General features: G+C 48.0%; 1 protein-coding gene across 1 annotated transcript in view; it reads right to left on the bottom strand.

Moving 5' to 3' along the window:
- SLC6A4 (solute carrier family 6 member 4) overlaps positions 1-17324 on the bottom strand; it is a 42157-nt gene that overhangs the window by 13185 nt on the left and 11648 nt on the right. The window contains exons 3-10 of the mRNA XM_030295147.1: positions 10182-10636; positions 7711-7845; positions 6082-6301; positions 4663-4801; positions 3970-4104; positions 3533-3636; positions 1650-1777; positions 298-410 (exon numbers count right to left, since the gene is read on the bottom strand). Of these exons, the coding sequence (XP_030151007.1) occupies positions 298-410; positions 1650-1777; positions 3533-3636; positions 3970-4104; positions 4663-4801; positions 6082-6301; positions 7711-7845; positions 10182-10524 (1317 nt within the window). The 5' untranslated portion in view covers positions 10525-10636. The remainder of the gene's footprint in view (positions 1-297; positions 411-1649; positions 1778-3532; positions 3637-3969; positions 4105-4662; positions 4802-6081; positions 6302-7710; positions 7846-10181; positions 10637-17324) is intronic.

Genomic DNA, 17324 nt, shown 5'->3' with positions numbered 1-17324 from the left:
ACATATGCTGAGCCCTGGCCTGTGCAGACACCTTACCCTCATTAGCCCATTATGACCCTCTAACACACTTAGAGGGCCGTGAGCACCAGCAGTGAGGACTGAACAGGGGCTGAGAAAGCACCGGGAGGGAGCAGCCAAGACCGCCTGGGGTGGCCAGGATGGGAGGGGTGGGGGATAGGTGCAGCTCCCCCTCCCTCCTGCTCCCCTTCCCCCCTCCCCTTCCTCCCACTCCCCATTCCCCTCCTCCTGTTCCTCTTCCTCCTCCTTAGAGCCAGGTTTCCCTCTCCATCCACTCACGGTGCTGTCCAGGCCCAGTGTGATTAGCATCAGGAAGAAGATGATGGCAAAGAATGTGGACGCTGGCATGTTGGCTATGGCTTCTGCATATGTGATGAAGAGGAGGCTGGGGCCTGAGATAGAGAGGGAGAGAGGAGGAGGTAGTCCCTGGGACCTGCTCTGCAAAGATGTCTCAGGGGAAAACTCAGCCATACCAGCAATTACAATTCTTTTTTTATTTTTTATGTTTGTTTATTTCAAGAGAGAGAGGGGAAGGAGCAGAGAGAAGGAGAGACAGAATCTCAAGAAGGCTCTGAACCACCAGTGCAGAGCCCGATGTGGGGCTTGAACTCACAAACTGCGAGATCATGACCCAAGATCAAGAGGCGGACGCTTAACGGACTGAGCCACACAGGCGCCCCAACAATTACAATTCTTGTCACAAGACCTTACATGTGAATTAGGCTTGGACACCTACCAAATACTTCCTTACACTCCACACCAGCTCACCAACCCATGCTGACATCCTGGGAGGCAGGCAGGGAATAGTATCCATCTTGGAAAGTGTGAACTCTCAACTAATGTGGGGAATGGAAACAAACCCAAGACCCTAAGACTAGCAAAACTGCACACAAGAATAAGTTTCCACCATATAACAACTCAGAGCTTTTTTCAGGGCCAGGACTGATATCTCTAACATTTCACAACATTTAGCTCTCTCTGATCACTTTAGCTCCAAAACAGTCGGAGACGTGAAACTGATTTCAGAAGAGTCATAGAAGCTTTGGAATAAAGGCCTCCCGCTATTTTAAAGTCCCTTTTGATAGTGTGAGGGACTTGTCCTCAACCTCTCACAAGCTAGATAGGGGTGCCTTAGTTTGGGGTACAGGCATGATCAGAGCTATGCATCAGGCCAGAGACAGAAGCATGTTGGTGAGCATGTTGGGATTCCATCCACGAGATCCCATTGTCACTTTTTCAATATCTGTCACTCCTTTTCCATGAAAGCCTCATAATACAATAGAGTGACTTGTCATCTACATTTTATTTTTCTCCAAGGGGAAATTCTAAGGATCATTTGCTTACTAGACTTGTACCCATCACTGGATCCAAACCTACTGGTTTAAAAAGCCCTCATCTAAGTCATATTTCAAGCCCATGTGTGTTGAAGGCCCCAGAACTGGGTGCCAGGGGAGCTACCCCATCCCCACCAGGGTGGAGCACATGGAAGGCAATAAGTTTCCCTAAAACTTTGGAAAAATTTTAAAGGAACACTTAGAAATAATTTAAAAGTTAGATATTTGTAAAGATCCACAGAGCAGCCAAGCAGTTCAGTGAAAAGTAAGGGACGTAAGTGGAACCCACATTCCCACCTGCATCTTTAGCCACCTCAGACACCTCTTCATTCCTCATCTCTGCCATATACCCGAGCACCGTGAAGATGACAAATCCGGAAACGAAGCTCGTTATGCAGTTCACCCCACTGGTCACCAGGGCGTCTCTGGAACAGAAAACCCAAATGAACCTCAGTTCACCAAGCAGAGGGTCTAAAGAGCATCTGTCACCAGCCAAGGCAAGGACGAGCAGGCTGAGTTCACAGGGACCTCAGGCCAATCCTGGTGTCCCCTCCGCTCCTCCCAGGCCCAGCCTCTCAGACGGGAAGGTGGCTCGAAGCACAAGCTGCCGATACCACCATGCACGGCGTGGTAGAGCAGCAGGTCAGGACTGGTTTGAAGAGATGGTGCTGTTGTGAACGGGAATAACACAGACCTTTTGATTTCAAACAAGAATTGCTCGGAAACAGGGCCTGGATCGGAGTGGCGGCCAGGAGGGGGCCTTGGCCTCACATTTGCGAAGCCCTCAGATTCAGACTTTTGAAATTATGTGCAAATGAGGTTACAAGAGTGTCACAGAGATATCCTGACACTTTTAAATTAAAAAAAAATTTTTAACACTTACTTACTTTTGAGAGATATAGAGCCCAAGTGGGGGAGGGGCAGAGAGAGACAGAGACACAGAATCTGGAGCAGGCTCCAGGCTCTGAGCTGGGGCCCGACTTGGGGCTCAAACTCACAAACCATGAGCCAAAGTCAGATGCCACTGAGGCGCCCCAATATCTTGACACTTTTAAAAGAACACCTCATCATACAACTTCAGGCAGGGGTCCCGATGCAATGCCACATTGCTTAGGGTACTTGTGAATTCCTTTTTAAGAATAAAAGAATTCATTAATTATCTTATGAACAAGCACAATTAGAGTGCTGGACACTGCCATCTGTGGTGGAACATTAAAAAAAAAGTTAACTCTAAAGATGATGAGTGGGGCGCCTGGGTGGCTCAGTCAGTTGAGCATCTGACTCTTGGTTTTTGGCTCAGGTCATGATCTCACAGTTTGTGGGATGGAGCCCTGTGTCGGGCTCTGCACTGACAGCATGGAGCCTGCTTGGGATTCTCTCTCCCTCTCACTCTACTCCCCTGCTCATCTCTCTCTCTCTCAAAAAAAAGTAAATAAACATTAAAAAATAAATAAATAGGGGCGCCTGGGTGGTGCAGTCGGTTAAGCGTCCGACTTCAGCCAGGTCACGATCTCGCGCTCCGTGAGTTCGAGCCCCGCGTCGGGCTCTGGGCTGATGGCTCAGAGCCTGGAGCCTGTTTCCGATTCTGTGTCTCCCTCTCTCTCTGCCCCTCCCCCGTTCATGCTCTATCTCTGTCCCAAAAAATAAATAAACGTTGAAAAAAATAATAAATAAATAAATAAATAAATAAAGATGATGAGTGATACCGAAATCATAATTGGTACAACACTCACTGTTTCGTCCAAATTTCTGATCTTGCCCCCAAAATTATGGCATTTTGTATTGGTCAAAATAGTCCAATCATCATACTTTTGTGCATATGTACATAAGGAAATTATCACATTACAACTGTTGTTCAACACATCAATAAGTGAAATCTAAATATTTAATATATGTTGCAATTTTTGTAAACCTGCTTTGGCATTTATTTATTTTTTTTTTTTTGATATACAGAGACTTAAAAAACGGAAGTGGCCTGGGGCTCCTCTCAATCTCTGAATGGTCTGGGTGAGGCTTCGACCCCAGGGGGTGCTCTGGCCACGAGGGAACTGGTCAGGGATCTGTGACACACCTGAGTCCAGCCAGGCTTGAGGCCATTAGTTCGATCCCCTTCCTCCTGGCCAGCTGACTTATGCTCACCCCACTTTCAGGCTTTACTTGGGGTGGGGGCAGATACTCACTGGTAACAGTTGTTGTTGAATTTGTTGTAGCTAGCAAAAGCCAGTAAGACCCCAAAGCCAGGACCAAGAGAGAAGAAGATCTGTGCGGCAGCATCCACCCACACCTGGAAGGCAGCAGAGATGGGGGTGAGGACTGGGCCCCGGGCCTGCACTCTGGCTTCCAGGTGGCTACGTGCAAAGTGAAAACCCAGCTCTCAAAGCTCATGCCAGGGATGACCACATACCAAGTGCCAACAAATGTGGTTTCTCCTCCTAACATTGAAGCACAAACCAATCTACTGGTCTCAACTCTACTTTTCATGCTTCTATTTCTGACTTAAAGCACGACTGCAGACTTGCCATTGAACCCAAATTTCAATAGTTGTCCCTACTCGGGGGGACTAGCTTCAGTTAGTAAAATGACAGACAGGGGCACATCGTTTTCCTCATGATCTTACCCCTGTCTCCAGAAGTTTCTGCCAGTTGGGTTTCAAGTAGAAGAGAATACCCCTCCAGGCTCCGGGGAGGGTGGCACCTCTTACCAGCAGGACTGAAAGGATGATGTAAGGGAAGGTGGCTGTCACCCACACCACCTGTAAAGAAAGGGGTAGAAACACAGGTTGTCAGCATGTGGATGTTTGCATCTTTTATTCTTGAAAGTCTCCAAGGAAGGAGATGTACCTCTTCTTTTCTGTAACTATAGAAGGCAGGGTGGCGTTGCAGAAATATCAGCGGCTTTAGAATTGGTCAGGGATCTGACTCACAGCTTGCCAATACTACCACAAACCCACTTCCCAGCCGTCATATGGGAAAACACCTAGCAAAAGATGATAAAGTAGCCAGTGTACATAAAGCACTGATCATGGCTCATCATGGGTTTTCAATAAATTATTGTCACTATTAAGAATTGTGACACTACCAGTGGGTTAAAGGAATTTTTTAAAAATCACATAATGGTTCCTGGGATTGGCCCGTTTATGGAAATTTTTTTAACACATATCTGGTAAAGAGAAACTGAGCCTCATAAATTGTGTTTGGTGTTGAAGGAAACATTGTCCTTCTGTCTATAGCTGTCCAGGCTACTGAGTTCTGAGTTTGAATCCTCTGGAGCCCCTGGGCAGGCCTGGGTCAGCAGCCAGAGTCCTCCTCACCTTGCCAGACGTTTTGACACCTTTCCAGATGCTGAAGTAGATCACAGTGAAGATCAGCATGATGCAGAGAGCGAGCTGCCAGCTGATGCCCCCCAGGTCCTGAAGTCCCTTAGACCGATGGATCTGCAGGATGTGGCGCCTGGAGACAGCAAGAAAGAAAGGCCCATGAAACGGCCTGAGCAGTAAGCTGAGGATACCATCTGCGACACCTCCAGGGGAGTCCAGAGAAGAAACAGACACCACTCTGCAAGGACCAAGCAGTCGCTAGGCTTCAGGAAGCGCTGGGTCTGCGGGTCCTGACGGACAGGGCAGTACATTCAGCCCACAGACCCTAGAAGAGCACGCAGCTCCCAAGGCGGACTTCCAGGCTGGGGCAGCATCTGTATGTGTGGGTAGCATCTTCTCTACCCCAAAATTACTCTCTCCTGGGCCGCAGCTGCCTGAAATTCCAGCATTAAAGAATACTACCCACCCCAGGCATCTTCTTCCAAAGGATAGATTCCACTTGTGAAGTGAACACATGAAACCAGAAACCCTGGATGGTTTTAAACTACTGAAGCAACGGGAGGCTCTGATTCCATGACAACAGAATGAGAGCAGGGCCCAGGAGGAAGGGCGGTTTTGACACAGGCGAGTAAGTTTGTAATGTGAATGAAGGAATCACCCTGGGCACATTGGGACCGCCTGGCCTGGCACATCAGGAAGGAGGGGGCAGGGTTGCTTGGGTGGCTCAGTCTGTTATATGTCTGACTCTTGGTTTCGGCTCAGGTCATGATCTTACAGTGGAGCCCACATCGGGCTCTGTGCTGAGTGTGCATTCTCTCTCTCTCACTCTCCCTCTGCCCCTCCCCTGTGCTCACTTTCTCTCTCTCTCTCTCTCTCTCTCTCTCTCTCTCTCTCTCTCTCAAAATAAATAAATAGGGGTGCCTGGGTAGCTCAGTCTGTTTTGTGTCCAACTCTTGGTTTCCTCTCAGGTCATGATCTCATGGCTCATTGGTTCAAGCCCCGAGTCAGACTCTGTGCTGATAGCGTGGAGCCTGCTTGGGATTCTCTGTCTCCCTCTCTCTCTGCCCCTCCCCTGCTCTCTCTCTCCCCTTCTCTCTTTCAAAATAAACATTTAAAAATCAATAAACATTTAAAAAAGCGTTTAAAAAAAGAAAAAAAAAAGAAAGGAGGGGGATATCACAAAGGGCCAGATTAGGGAGCACTCAAAGCAGAGTCTCCCAGCTCCAAACCTGCCCGGGCCGCCCTGCCACTCCCTCACTTACATTTACTCACCCCGCCCTAAGAGCTTCATCCCTCAGAAATCTGTCAGGAAAGAGGTGAAGCACCCCTGGCCCCTGCCTCCCTCCTAAGAGGCCAACCCCCAGGGGTGTGGCCTGCTTCTAACAGACCACCCCCTCACTTACATGCACTTACGTGTAAAATTCTTCTGCAGGGGACGTTGAGTGGAGCGTCCAGGTGACGTTGTCCTCGGAGAAGTAGTTGGTGCAGTTGCCAGTGTTCCAGGAGTTCTTGCAGCTGGTCCAGGGCAGCTGGTCCGTGAAGGAGGAGATGAGGTAGTAGAGCGCCCAGGCCATGATGGTGTTGTAGTAGGAAGCGATGTAGAAGGCAATGATGCAGATGGCATACCCGATCCCTGGGAGAGACGGGAAGGGAGGCCAAGTCTCAAGGACAGCCCAACAGTGAAAGATGGCCCCGGGTCGCCGGAGGGCCCTGCAGCTCAGGTGAGGGAGAAAGGTGGGGCTGCCATTCACTTCATTCCCCAAGACTCTGGGAGGCGGCGGAAAGGAAAGGTGGCAATGTGGTAAATTCCTTAGATGTTTTTTGCAAGATTACACATTTTATTTTATTTTTTTTTTTCAACGTTTATTTATTTTTGGGACAGAGAGAGACAGAGCATGAACGGGGGAGGGGCAGAGAGAGAGGGAGACACAGAATCGGAAACAGGCTCCAGGCTCGGAGCCATCAGCCCAGAGCCCGACGCGGGGCTCGAACTCCCGGACCGCGAGATCGTGACCTGGCTGAAGTCGGACGCTTAACCGACCGCGCCACCCAGGCGCCCCTACACATTTTAGAAACTAGGTGCGTGTGCTGTTAATGCTTTAAACTTTTTTTTCTATTTCGTTTGCCTGAAAAAATATTTTTATTTCAGTGTAGTTGACACACAATGTTACATTAGTTTCAGATGTACAACAGAATGACTGGACAAATCTGTATGTTATACTGTGCCCAGCACAAGTGTAGCTGCCGCCTGTCACCACACGATGCGATTATAGCACCGTTGCCTGTACTCCCTATGCTGTGTCTTTTATCCCTGTGACTTACTCTTTCCGTAACTGGAAGCCTGTATCTCCCACTCCCCTTCACCCATTTGGCCCATCCCCCCACCCCCTTTCCTTCTGGCAACCATCAGTTTATTCTCTTTACTTACAGGTCTGTTAGGTTTACTTTTGTTTATTTATAAGTTTACTTTTATTTATTGATAAGTAAAATGTTTACTTTACTTTTATTATTTTTTTAAGTTTATTTTTTTTAGTAATCTCTACAACCAATGTGGGGCTGGAACTCATGACCCTGAGATCAAGTGTCACATGCTCCACCAGACACCCAGGTTTACTTTTTTTATATAACATTTTTGAAAGTTTATTTATTTATTTTGAGAGAGAGAGAGTGCACGTGAGCAGGGGAGGGGCAGAGAGAGAGGGTGAGAGAGAGAATCCCAAGCAGGTTCCACATAGAGAGCCCCATGTGGGACTCAAACTCACGAACCATGAGATCACAACCTGAGCCGAAACCAAGAGTCACTTAACTGACTGAGTCACCCAGGTGACCCCTCCAGGTATACTTTTAATTGCCATTTATTGCTTCCCTTTAACAATCTCATACCACTTAAATAGTCAAAAACTTCATTACTCAACTTATCTCCCAGATACCTGAAGGCCTAATTGATTCCAGAAGAGGGTCCCTAGCTTCCATATGTGGACAGAAATCACCTCTGCCCTGCAGGACCACTCATCCACCCACCCACTTAAGCCTTCCAGTTACCTTTGAAAATTGGGCAGATTTTCCTCCATATCGAAATGCATCCATTTCGGTGGTATTGGCCTAATGCGAGCTCCATGTAGAAGAGCGGGATCCCCCCAAAAACAGCCATGATGGTGTAGGGTAGGAGGAACGCTCCTGCGACAGATGAAAGACAATTTTATTCCCTGCCCACATCCCTCCCAGGACAGCCCGACTGACTGGGCTCACACCAAGATTTACAGGGCCACCTGAGGCTTGAGTGTCATGAAGCCACGGTGTGCCGAGGGACCTCACGTTGTGCCCCCCTGCTCTTAGTGCTCTACCAGAGCGCCACAGTGAATGGGGGTTTCAGGGAGTGCACAAAGGAGGCAGAGAGTGCGTGGAAAGGAAGCTGGACTTGGGACTCAACAGACCAGTTCCCAGAATCAGTCCCACTTCTAACCACTGGGAGGACCCTGAGCCACCTCTCCCCTCTGAACCTCTATTTTCCCTCCCCTATAAAAATGACAGAGTCGAGGGGTGCCTGGGTGGCTCAGTCAGTTGAGCGTCCGATTTCAGCTCAGGTCATGATCTCACAGTTTGTGAGTTCGAGCCCAGCATCAGGCTCTGTGCTGACAGCTCAGAGCCTGGAGCCTGCTTCGAATTCTGTGTCTCCCTCTCTCTGCCCCACCTCCATTCACACTCTGTGTGTGTGTGTGTCTTTCTCAAAAATAAATAAAAACATTAAAAAAATTTTTTTTTAAATGACAGGGTTCAGGTGGGCTGAGCTTCCCCAACCCAGCCACACGTAATAATCACTGGTGAGCTTAAGAACACACACCCACCATCCCCCTGAAGCAGAAATTCCAGACAAAAACTCTTAAGCTGCTCCAGTGATTCTGATGCAGCTGGTACACAGAGTGGAGTTCGAGACCCTTGGGACAGATCCCCCATGACAACCCGTACAACAGTGGCAACAATCACCAAATTAGTATTTTTGTTCATCCGTACGTACTATCCCTGGCTCCAGATACTTGCTATTGATATTTGGTTGTATTTCCATAATTCTGCTGCGCCGGAATGCTCCCCTCCAGGCCACCTTTGCAGATGTGGCTGAAAAGGGTAGTTCGTCACAGAATGAGGAAGTGTGGGGTTGTTGTGTCACGGGAGGTGCTGGTGTGTCTTGGTTCTCATGGCTGAGGCAGAATGTGGAAAACCTAGGTGGCGACTGCTCACCTGCAGCCTGAGTTTTAGCCCACAGGGTGGGTCAGCGGTGATTTTCCCTGATAATGTTCTCTCCCGTAAAGTGCTCTGAACTCAGAAACCTGAAGTCAGTGCAACTCACAAAGGTCCCACCTGACTTGGAATCATGCTGGGTAAATCTGGCTTGAGAATAAGAAGCACGTTGTGTTCTCAGGATGGCATCTGTCCAGCTTTATAGTGGGGAATTGGTGTAGAAGAAACGTCACCAGTGACCCAACCCCTTATATAAAGCTGAGGCTAAAGGTGAGCCCTTGCAGGCTGGAGATAAGGTGACTCCAACTTCTGCTCCTCCCAGGCAGGGGGTGCTGGGCTTCCCCAGCCCCCACCCCAACCCTAACCCCTGAACTGCCTTTGCAGCTGCAAGGACCAAGGTCCTTAAAAAATGTGGCAAATCCTGGCCACTCTGCGTCAGGCCATCAAGGAAATGAGGAAGGACACTAATGAATTCTCCCCCAAACCTCGTTTTAGCTGCCCTACCAAATCAGTGTCCAGAGCTTCTGTCAAAATAAATATTGACTGATTTGACCTCCATTTCTCATCCTTTTCCCACTTTGATAGCAAGTCCATTGTCAACACAGAGGCCCCATACCTACTCACTCTTCTCCACTCTCCTCTTTGGGGCTCCCACATCCATGCCTCCAGTCAGCTACTGGTTTTGATAATCTACAAGTTAACTGCTCTGAAGGTAGAAGGAGGAATAAGAAGTAGTCTCTAGCCTCAAAAATGTAGCACAAAAATGTAGACATATCCATGTATGGTTTAGGTTAGCAGCAATGCCGTGCTGTGGCTGGGTTCAGCTCTAGATCATGCTCAGATTCTAACTCCAGACTCTGGACCTGGGCTGACACCCTTCTCTGACCTGGGAGGGCCTGGGACCCTGGAGCCACTTCCCAACGTTTCCTTACACAGACGTAACCTCTCTGGACTCGCTGCAAGAGTGCAGCTTGGATGATGCAGGGATGAGAAGGGAGCTCTGCCACAAACGACGCACTAAGGAGGCTGAAAGCCTGGCGAGGTTGGGTTTGGGAGAGCTTTTACCCAACTTCATAACCCAGAGAGCCCCAGACATGCTGACTTAGCATTTTGGCTTCCTGGGGACTTGTCTTTTGGACTAGCTTGAAAGTCTGAGCAATCATGTTCCCAGATTCCTCAGTTAAGACAGAAAAGACATGATTTCTGTTCTGGCCTCCCAAGAGGATTTACAGACCATCTCTCGGACACAGCCTCTGCTCGTAGCCCATGATACTGACCCCCTCCATTCTGGTAACATATGTAAGGAAAGCGCCAGACGTTGCCCAGGTCCACAGCATAGCCAATGACCGAGAGGAGGAAATCCATCTTCTTGCCCCAGGTCTCCCGTTCCCCTCGATGAGCCTCAGCCACTAGGGAGGTGGTGGCAGCCGGAATGGAGTGCTGAGTGTCATCTTCTGCACCAGGGCTTGGAACTGCTGAGTACCCATTGGAGATTTGGCCAGACTCCACCTTATCCTCGGGGACAGGCACACCCTTCTGTAGAACTCCATTTTCCTGACAATCGTCTTTATCCTTACAGGCTGACAGCTCCTTCTGGGAATTTAAGGGCGTGGTATCCATCCTGCTGGCTAGGAGATGATACTGACACCCATCTGCCGAGGACCCGAACCGAATCCTCAGTGCTCAGATGCGTGGGTCTCCTCAGAGCTTTATACCAATGGGATTGAGAGCTCTGTTGGAAAGGCACAGACAGCACGGAATTATGCATTTTACTCATCTTTGGTATTAACATCAACAAACATCTTAAACCACATTAATCAATGGGATTACAAATGCCGCTGTCAAGCATGAAACATTCTGTCTGCTGTATGATAGTCAATAAAATCAACTACAGTTTTCAACCTACATGAGGTATCAAAGCACAATCAAGTAATTTGGGAAGGAAAAACCAAAACAACAAACAAAATAGACAGCAAGTCACCAAGGTCTTGCACAGGCTCTATTTAAGAACAAAGTACTGACATCACTCTGAGGGGCTGGAATTGCATCCTGGGGTTTACCAGTAACTCGGAAGAGTGTAAGAAGAGGGCTTGCTTCAACAAAGCTTCGCAGAGCACTTACCTTGTCCTGGACGCTGCGCTGGGAAAAGAATAACAAAGAAAGAAGCGGTTTTTGCCTGCAAATAGGTTAGGACAATCCTCTCCATCTTTTAAGCTGAACATGCCATATGTTTTATATAAATTGCAAGTATGACTTTGAAAGGAAAAGAGCAAAGGCACGAGGTGAAAAGGCCACCCTGTGGGAGGCACCACTAGCTCCTTAGCTCTGGGCTTGTTCACTCTTCCTGCAACCCAGCTCTTAGAGATGCCAGCTGCTTCTGGCTGTGTCCAGTCCATCAGCGCTCCGCTGTTCACGTTGTGCCTCTACAAGTCCGACAGGCTTGAAGCAGCGCCACTGCTCACTATTTATTCTGCCTGCCTCTCCTAAGGTGAGTCCACCTGTTACTTCGCAGCAGTGGGCAGGTGGGATCACTTCTCCCCTAGGCCGGAAGAGCCAGGGAGAAGAGCATGCAGGGTAGAGATGCCAGCATGACTGGTGTCTCTGTCCCTAAGCGCCTCGGTGGAGAGGGCTGGCCGGGGACTCGGCACCACCATATCCCTGCCGGGGGCTGAGGTGCAGAGAAGTCAGCTCGGCAATCCAGATCGAGGCCTCACACGTCAAACATGGGGTAGAAATCTGAGTCCTTTTGGACTTTAAACCTATGACCTGTTATAAAGTAGTATGGAGCCAAGACCTTCCATCTAACTTCATTTCATCTGGGCCTGAACTTTTCAAGCTCTTGAAATGGTCTGGGACTTGAAACACATTTCTGCTTAGCTCAGGTCACTTTCTACCTTTCTAGATGCCTGGTATCACTATTCACAACTGAAAAGATCTGATATTACCCCTTCAGAGCCAACAGTTGGAGGATGGCTAGAAATTGGTAACTAATAAAAATGGCTGAGTATGTCTCCTACCTACTTGGGGCTTTCAGGGACTAGAACTTAACTATCCACATGTGGGAACATGAAGACGAAAATGTAGTGAAAAATTAGAACACAAAGTAGTAGATTCACACTGATGACAACATACCTAAATACTGGCAAGGATTAGAAATGAACACGAGAGGATGCAAGTAATTAGCGTTTTGTGTTCATTGGGTTCTTTTTTCTGTAAAGTAGAAAATTTTAAAGGGACTGATTGTTGCCAAAAATATTACAGCAACAAGAGAGAAACCAGCTCCATAGATCTAGGGTGTGTGTGTGTGTGTGTGTGTGTGTGTGTGTGTATGGGGATGGGTGTCTTGGGTTCTCCCCTATCCAGCTACTTGGTCCCCACCCCCTGACCCTATCTGGGGCTCACGGATGCAAACACCACTCACCGAAGAACATGAATTTCTGACCAAGAGTGTTCTAGGTAAAACCCCATTTGGCTCATCTTGACGCTGTTCTCCAGCCTCTCCCTGTCCGCTTCTCTGGACTTTTAAAATTAACCACACATTCTCTCATCCACCATAAGTAACCATGTACCAGGCTGAGGGATTTTTTTAAGGTTCATTTTTTTCCCCAGGTTGCCTGGTTGGCTCAGTTATTTAAGTGTCCAACTCTTGGTTTTGGCTCAGGTCATGATCTTACAGTTCATCGGATCAAGCCCCACATCAGGCTCTGCACTGACAATGTGGAGCCTGCTTGAGATTTTCTCTCTACCTCTCTTTCTGCCCTTCCCCACTTCCGTCCCCCCACCCCTCTCTCTCTCAAAAATAAATAAGTAAATAAACTTATTTAAAAAAATAAAGTTCTTGGGGCACCTGGGTGGCTCAGTCGGTTAAGTGTCTAACTTTGGCTCAGGTCATGATCTCACGGTCCGTGGGTTTGAGCCCCGCGTTGGGCTTTGTGCTGACAGCTCAGAGCCTGGAGACTGCTTTGGATTCTGGGTCTCCCTCTCTCTCTGCTCTTCCACCACTCATGCTCTGTCTCTGTCTCAAAAATAAATAAACATTAAAAAAAATTTTTTTTAATAAAAAAATAAAGTTCTTTTTTTTTTCAAGAGAAAGATGATGAGGTGTCAGTGTATTTAAACACACAGCTAAATTAAACCTGAACTTTGTGGTCCCTGGCTGTGTTGTTTGAAGAAGGTCTCTGTACTTCCCTTTGGCCTATATCAGTGATATGTTCTCCACATTAAACACTGAAGACCTTGAAGATCAGATGACAGAGATAAAGAACTTTACCATGTGCAGCCAGATGATACTCAACAAACAAAGCCAGCCCATCACTGAGATTCCTTTTTCCCCCAACTTCAAAATCGTACCGCAAATTTTCTGCAGGAACTTCTTCCTATCTTTAATACTCCTCTAGTTTCAATGCTCCTCTAGTTTAAACTGCCACTCATGGCACCTGGCCGGCTCAGTCGGTAGAGTGTGTGACTCTTGATCTTGGGGTCATGAGTTTGAGCCCTACCATTGGGTGGAGAGATTACTTAAAACAAAACAAAACAAAACAAAACAAAAAACTGCAGCTCAAAGATCTTCCTCTGGCGCATCCACCACGGTCTATGGGACGGAAACATCACCCATCTCCGAAGAATACAGTGGCAGAGGGAATACACACTTTGCCATCCTAGCAACTCTGTCACCTTTCTGATGGGAGAGTCAATTGATTTGTTCTAGATTTCATGTAATCTCTCCCTTGGGGCATTCTGCAGGGGAGCTGAAAGATGTGTGTGTGTTAGTGAACTTTTTTGGACAATGTATGTTCTTCAGTACCTTCCCCTAAGGCAACCAATCTTGATTTCTTGGCATCTGTAATGAGCAGCTTCTAGACAAATAACGTGCTCTCTATTTTTGTTCTGAGCATTACAAAGATCTTGTTTCCTGAAATATCCCCCAGCACTTTTTTTTAATTGCATCAACAGCCTGAAATGGTTCAAGTTGTAAGAAAGCCTGTTAAGAGCAATCCATGACTTCAGGTGGTCTCTCTGTCCACCCAGCTCTGCTTTCTAGGGTTCTTCTATTGTGCTTGCACCCCCAATCACTTATGTGCAAACATAAGTTACAGCCACCCAAAGCCACCAGACAGGTGGGAGATGCACATCCCCTTTTCTTCAATTCATTCCTCTGCCTCTCCCAATTGGAAGAAGCTCCTCCCAGTTACTCACCCAGTTGGCCCGGAGAAGATGGCCTGGCCTGGACCCCCTTCTGCCTGCAGGATGCTCCTACTTGTGGGTCCCACTCTCCCTTCCTACTTTTCTGATTCGACAGAGCACTGGCCACCCTTTTCTACTGAGATCAGCAGGTAACAGTTGAGAGCAAGCCACCCGGGAACACAGAAGTAAGAGTTAAGAATATTGGTTTCTAAGAATGTTCCCTTAAAAGCTTTCTTTTTACAAGATATTTTTATCCTGCTGGGTAGAGATTGCAAACGAGGTCAATATGACAGCTGTGACCTCCACTCAGTAGCCTTTGAGTTTCTCCGTGGCCAGAAAAAGCCCCCGAAGCCCTTCCTCTGCACCTCGAATGTGTGCCCTTGTGCCAGGCTGAGCAGGTGACAGGCTGTGGGTGGTGCCACATAACCCCGGTCCTCAGTGGGATGACAACCTCACATGCAGGACTCTCATCCCCCACATCTCTGCACACGGGCAGCACAGCAGTGTCATTGACAGGCTGGCAGTCAACTTTCTGCTCACACCCTGCTTCCTCCCAGCCTAGAGGGGGGGCTAATTCACTCCACCTCCCCAACTCTACCCCAGTAAAAGGGATTGTTTCCATTTAAACTTCTTCTGATCAAATCTCTATTCCTCTTTTCACAAACTCTGTCTCTGTAGCCAGGGGAACCAGTATGTGAACAAGTGTGTAATTACAGTGATTAGTCATGAAACCACCCAGACCTTTGGAAATGTCCATGACCCTACTTGTCTGTTTGACACACATCAGCACATTCTAAGCAGAAACACTATAGAAATGTTGTACTTTGACTTCACTTGTGAAGATCAAAGTGAGTTCATTTCTCAGGACGCTCAGTTTTCATTTCCAAAAACAAAACAAAACAAAACCCAACGTGAATTATGGGTTTACCACTGAGATAAGATTAATTATAGGTCATATAGCCAAGTGGCAATTTGCATTCACTATTCAGAGAGAGAGTCTGAAGTTCCCAAGACACCTCCCGAGGGTGACAAGAAAGCTCTGGTGTCTACTTACACGGTGAGCATGGAGCCGGGCCCTCTGCCACACAGCAGCACTAATTCTACAAAGACACACCGTGTGCCTAGTACATGCTAGGCTCTTGGAGGCAAGGCAGCCACTGTCCTGCCTTCACGGAGCTCACGGCACAAGGCCAAAATCTGACTGTGGGAGAAACGGTACTTCTGTCTAAGGAGGGAGAGGCGGGCGCTGCTCCACAGTGCTGCTGTGCACCCTTCTGTAAACGGAGGTTTCTGCCGACCTGATGCAGCATGTTGAGATGCCTCACACTGCCAGCTCCAAGGTGCCCTCAGATTTTCAAAGCCCTTCTTTTGTTCCTTTGTGCTTCTGTCCCAGAACCCCAGACTGTAGTCAGTTCTGGCTCACACTCTCCACAGTGTAAGACGGTGGTTTGTATTTGTATCTGCGGGGACTCCTGGCTCACCTTACAAACAAAACAGACTTCAGGATGTGAATGGAGACAGCAGGGAAAACCTGCTTGTTTCTGGACAAAGGGGGTAGACATGAACTCCACTATCCCAACCAAAGAATTCCTTATGTGAGACAGTCAGACAGTTTAATTTTCTGGAGAGGAATTAAATAGTCTAAAACCAGGGTGCCTGGGTGGCTCAGTTGGTTAAGCCTCCGACTTTGGCTCAGGTCATGATCTTGCAGTTCATGAGTTCAAGCCCCACATCAGGCCGTCTGCTCTCAGAGCAGAGCCTGGAACCTGCTTCAGATTCTGTGTGTGTGTGTCTCTCTCTCTGCCCCTACCCTGCTGGCTCTCTCTCTCTCTCTCTCAAAAATAAATAAACATTTAATAAATAGTCTAAAATCCTTAGGGCTGTTTGGGCCAGTTACCATGAGAAAGGACAAGGGTCTCTGTCCAGAACTTTCCCTGCCTGGGACAGAGTAGCTGTGAACTTCTCTTTAATAAAAGAAATGGATTTGGCATAGGTAGGCATAAATAGCCCTCCTTTAGTGAATATGAGTGGCTGAGCCTAGACTAACCACCATCATGAGGCATCACATAACATTTCTTGTGTCTACACCTCATGGCTCTCCTGTGGAATCTGCAGTGGAATCCCAGATCCACCACTTACTGGCAATGTGACTTGGGGCAGGTCACTTAACCTCTCTGAGCTTTCATGTCCTTATGTGTAAAAGCAGGCTATTAAAATTCTCACTTCCTAAAGGCTGTTGTGGGAAATGAGGTATGACAAATGTTTAACTCAGTGTCCAGTGCATGGAAAGCATCAATAAATGAGAGTGAATTGATGGTCACAATGCCACCACATATATGCAACCCATTTTACTTTTCAGCTTCACACCCCAGTCAAGGGAACTGAGGCCTAAAGGCTAAGTGACTCCTAGCCCACAGCACAATGGAAGGAAAGGCTTCCGGCCCCTTCCACACCTCCCTGGTTTGTGCTTGCTCCTCTCCATCAGTTACTCTCCTTGGGGTCTCTGGGAAACTGGCAAACAGCAGATTCTTAGGCTGCTGTCCCAGAGATTATAATTCAAGAGATCCATGTGGGTGCTGCATGTTTTACAAGCACCCAGGTTATCAGGGGCAGGTGGGCCACCGAGCATGCCCAGTGCATCCCTACCTTGCACCCTTGCTCCCCCCCAATTATGCTGCATCCCTTGAGGCCTGGATTAAGTTTCTATCTACACCCTCCATGAAGCTTTGCTCACCACCCCAGCCCAATTACTGCACAATTACCAATGTGTCGTTTATCAATGGTTGTTATGGACCATTAGTTATCCTTCTATGTCTATTTGCTTTGCATGCCCTGGAACCAAGGGCCATGGCTTACACATCTCTGTGCTCAAATACTCACTGACTGGTGTGCGCACTGCGCAGCTCCCAGCGAGGAGGCGCTATTTCGGGTTTCCTGGGCGCAGGCCCTAGGGAGCCACAGCCTCCATGCCGGCAGTTTTGAGCCTCAGGCGAGACACTCCTCTTTCTTGCCCCTCTGGGGCCCATTCTCAGGGGACTTGCCCCTCCTCACCGTCAGGAAGATATGCTGTGCATCTTGGGGGCAGAAGGAAGACTGTCACAACAATCGTTTTAATGGACTATGGACTAGAAAAGACTGACATGTCTGGGATTAAAGAAGAGCCTGGGTTGTGCTTTTAGACTTTGAAACAAGTACCAGCAGGCACGCCCGTCAATGGTCTGTGTTCCAAACACTCA

Source organism: Lynx canadensis, chromosome E1, assembly GCF_007474595.2.
Source record: "Lynx canadensis isolate LIC74 chromosome E1, mLynCan4.pri.v2, whole genome shotgun sequence".
Classification (NCBI taxonomy): Eukaryota; Metazoa; Chordata; class Mammalia; order Carnivora; family Felidae; genus Lynx; species Lynx canadensis.
Note: the sequence above shows the minus strand (reverse complement) of the source record. Positions and strands in the feature narration are given on the sequence as shown.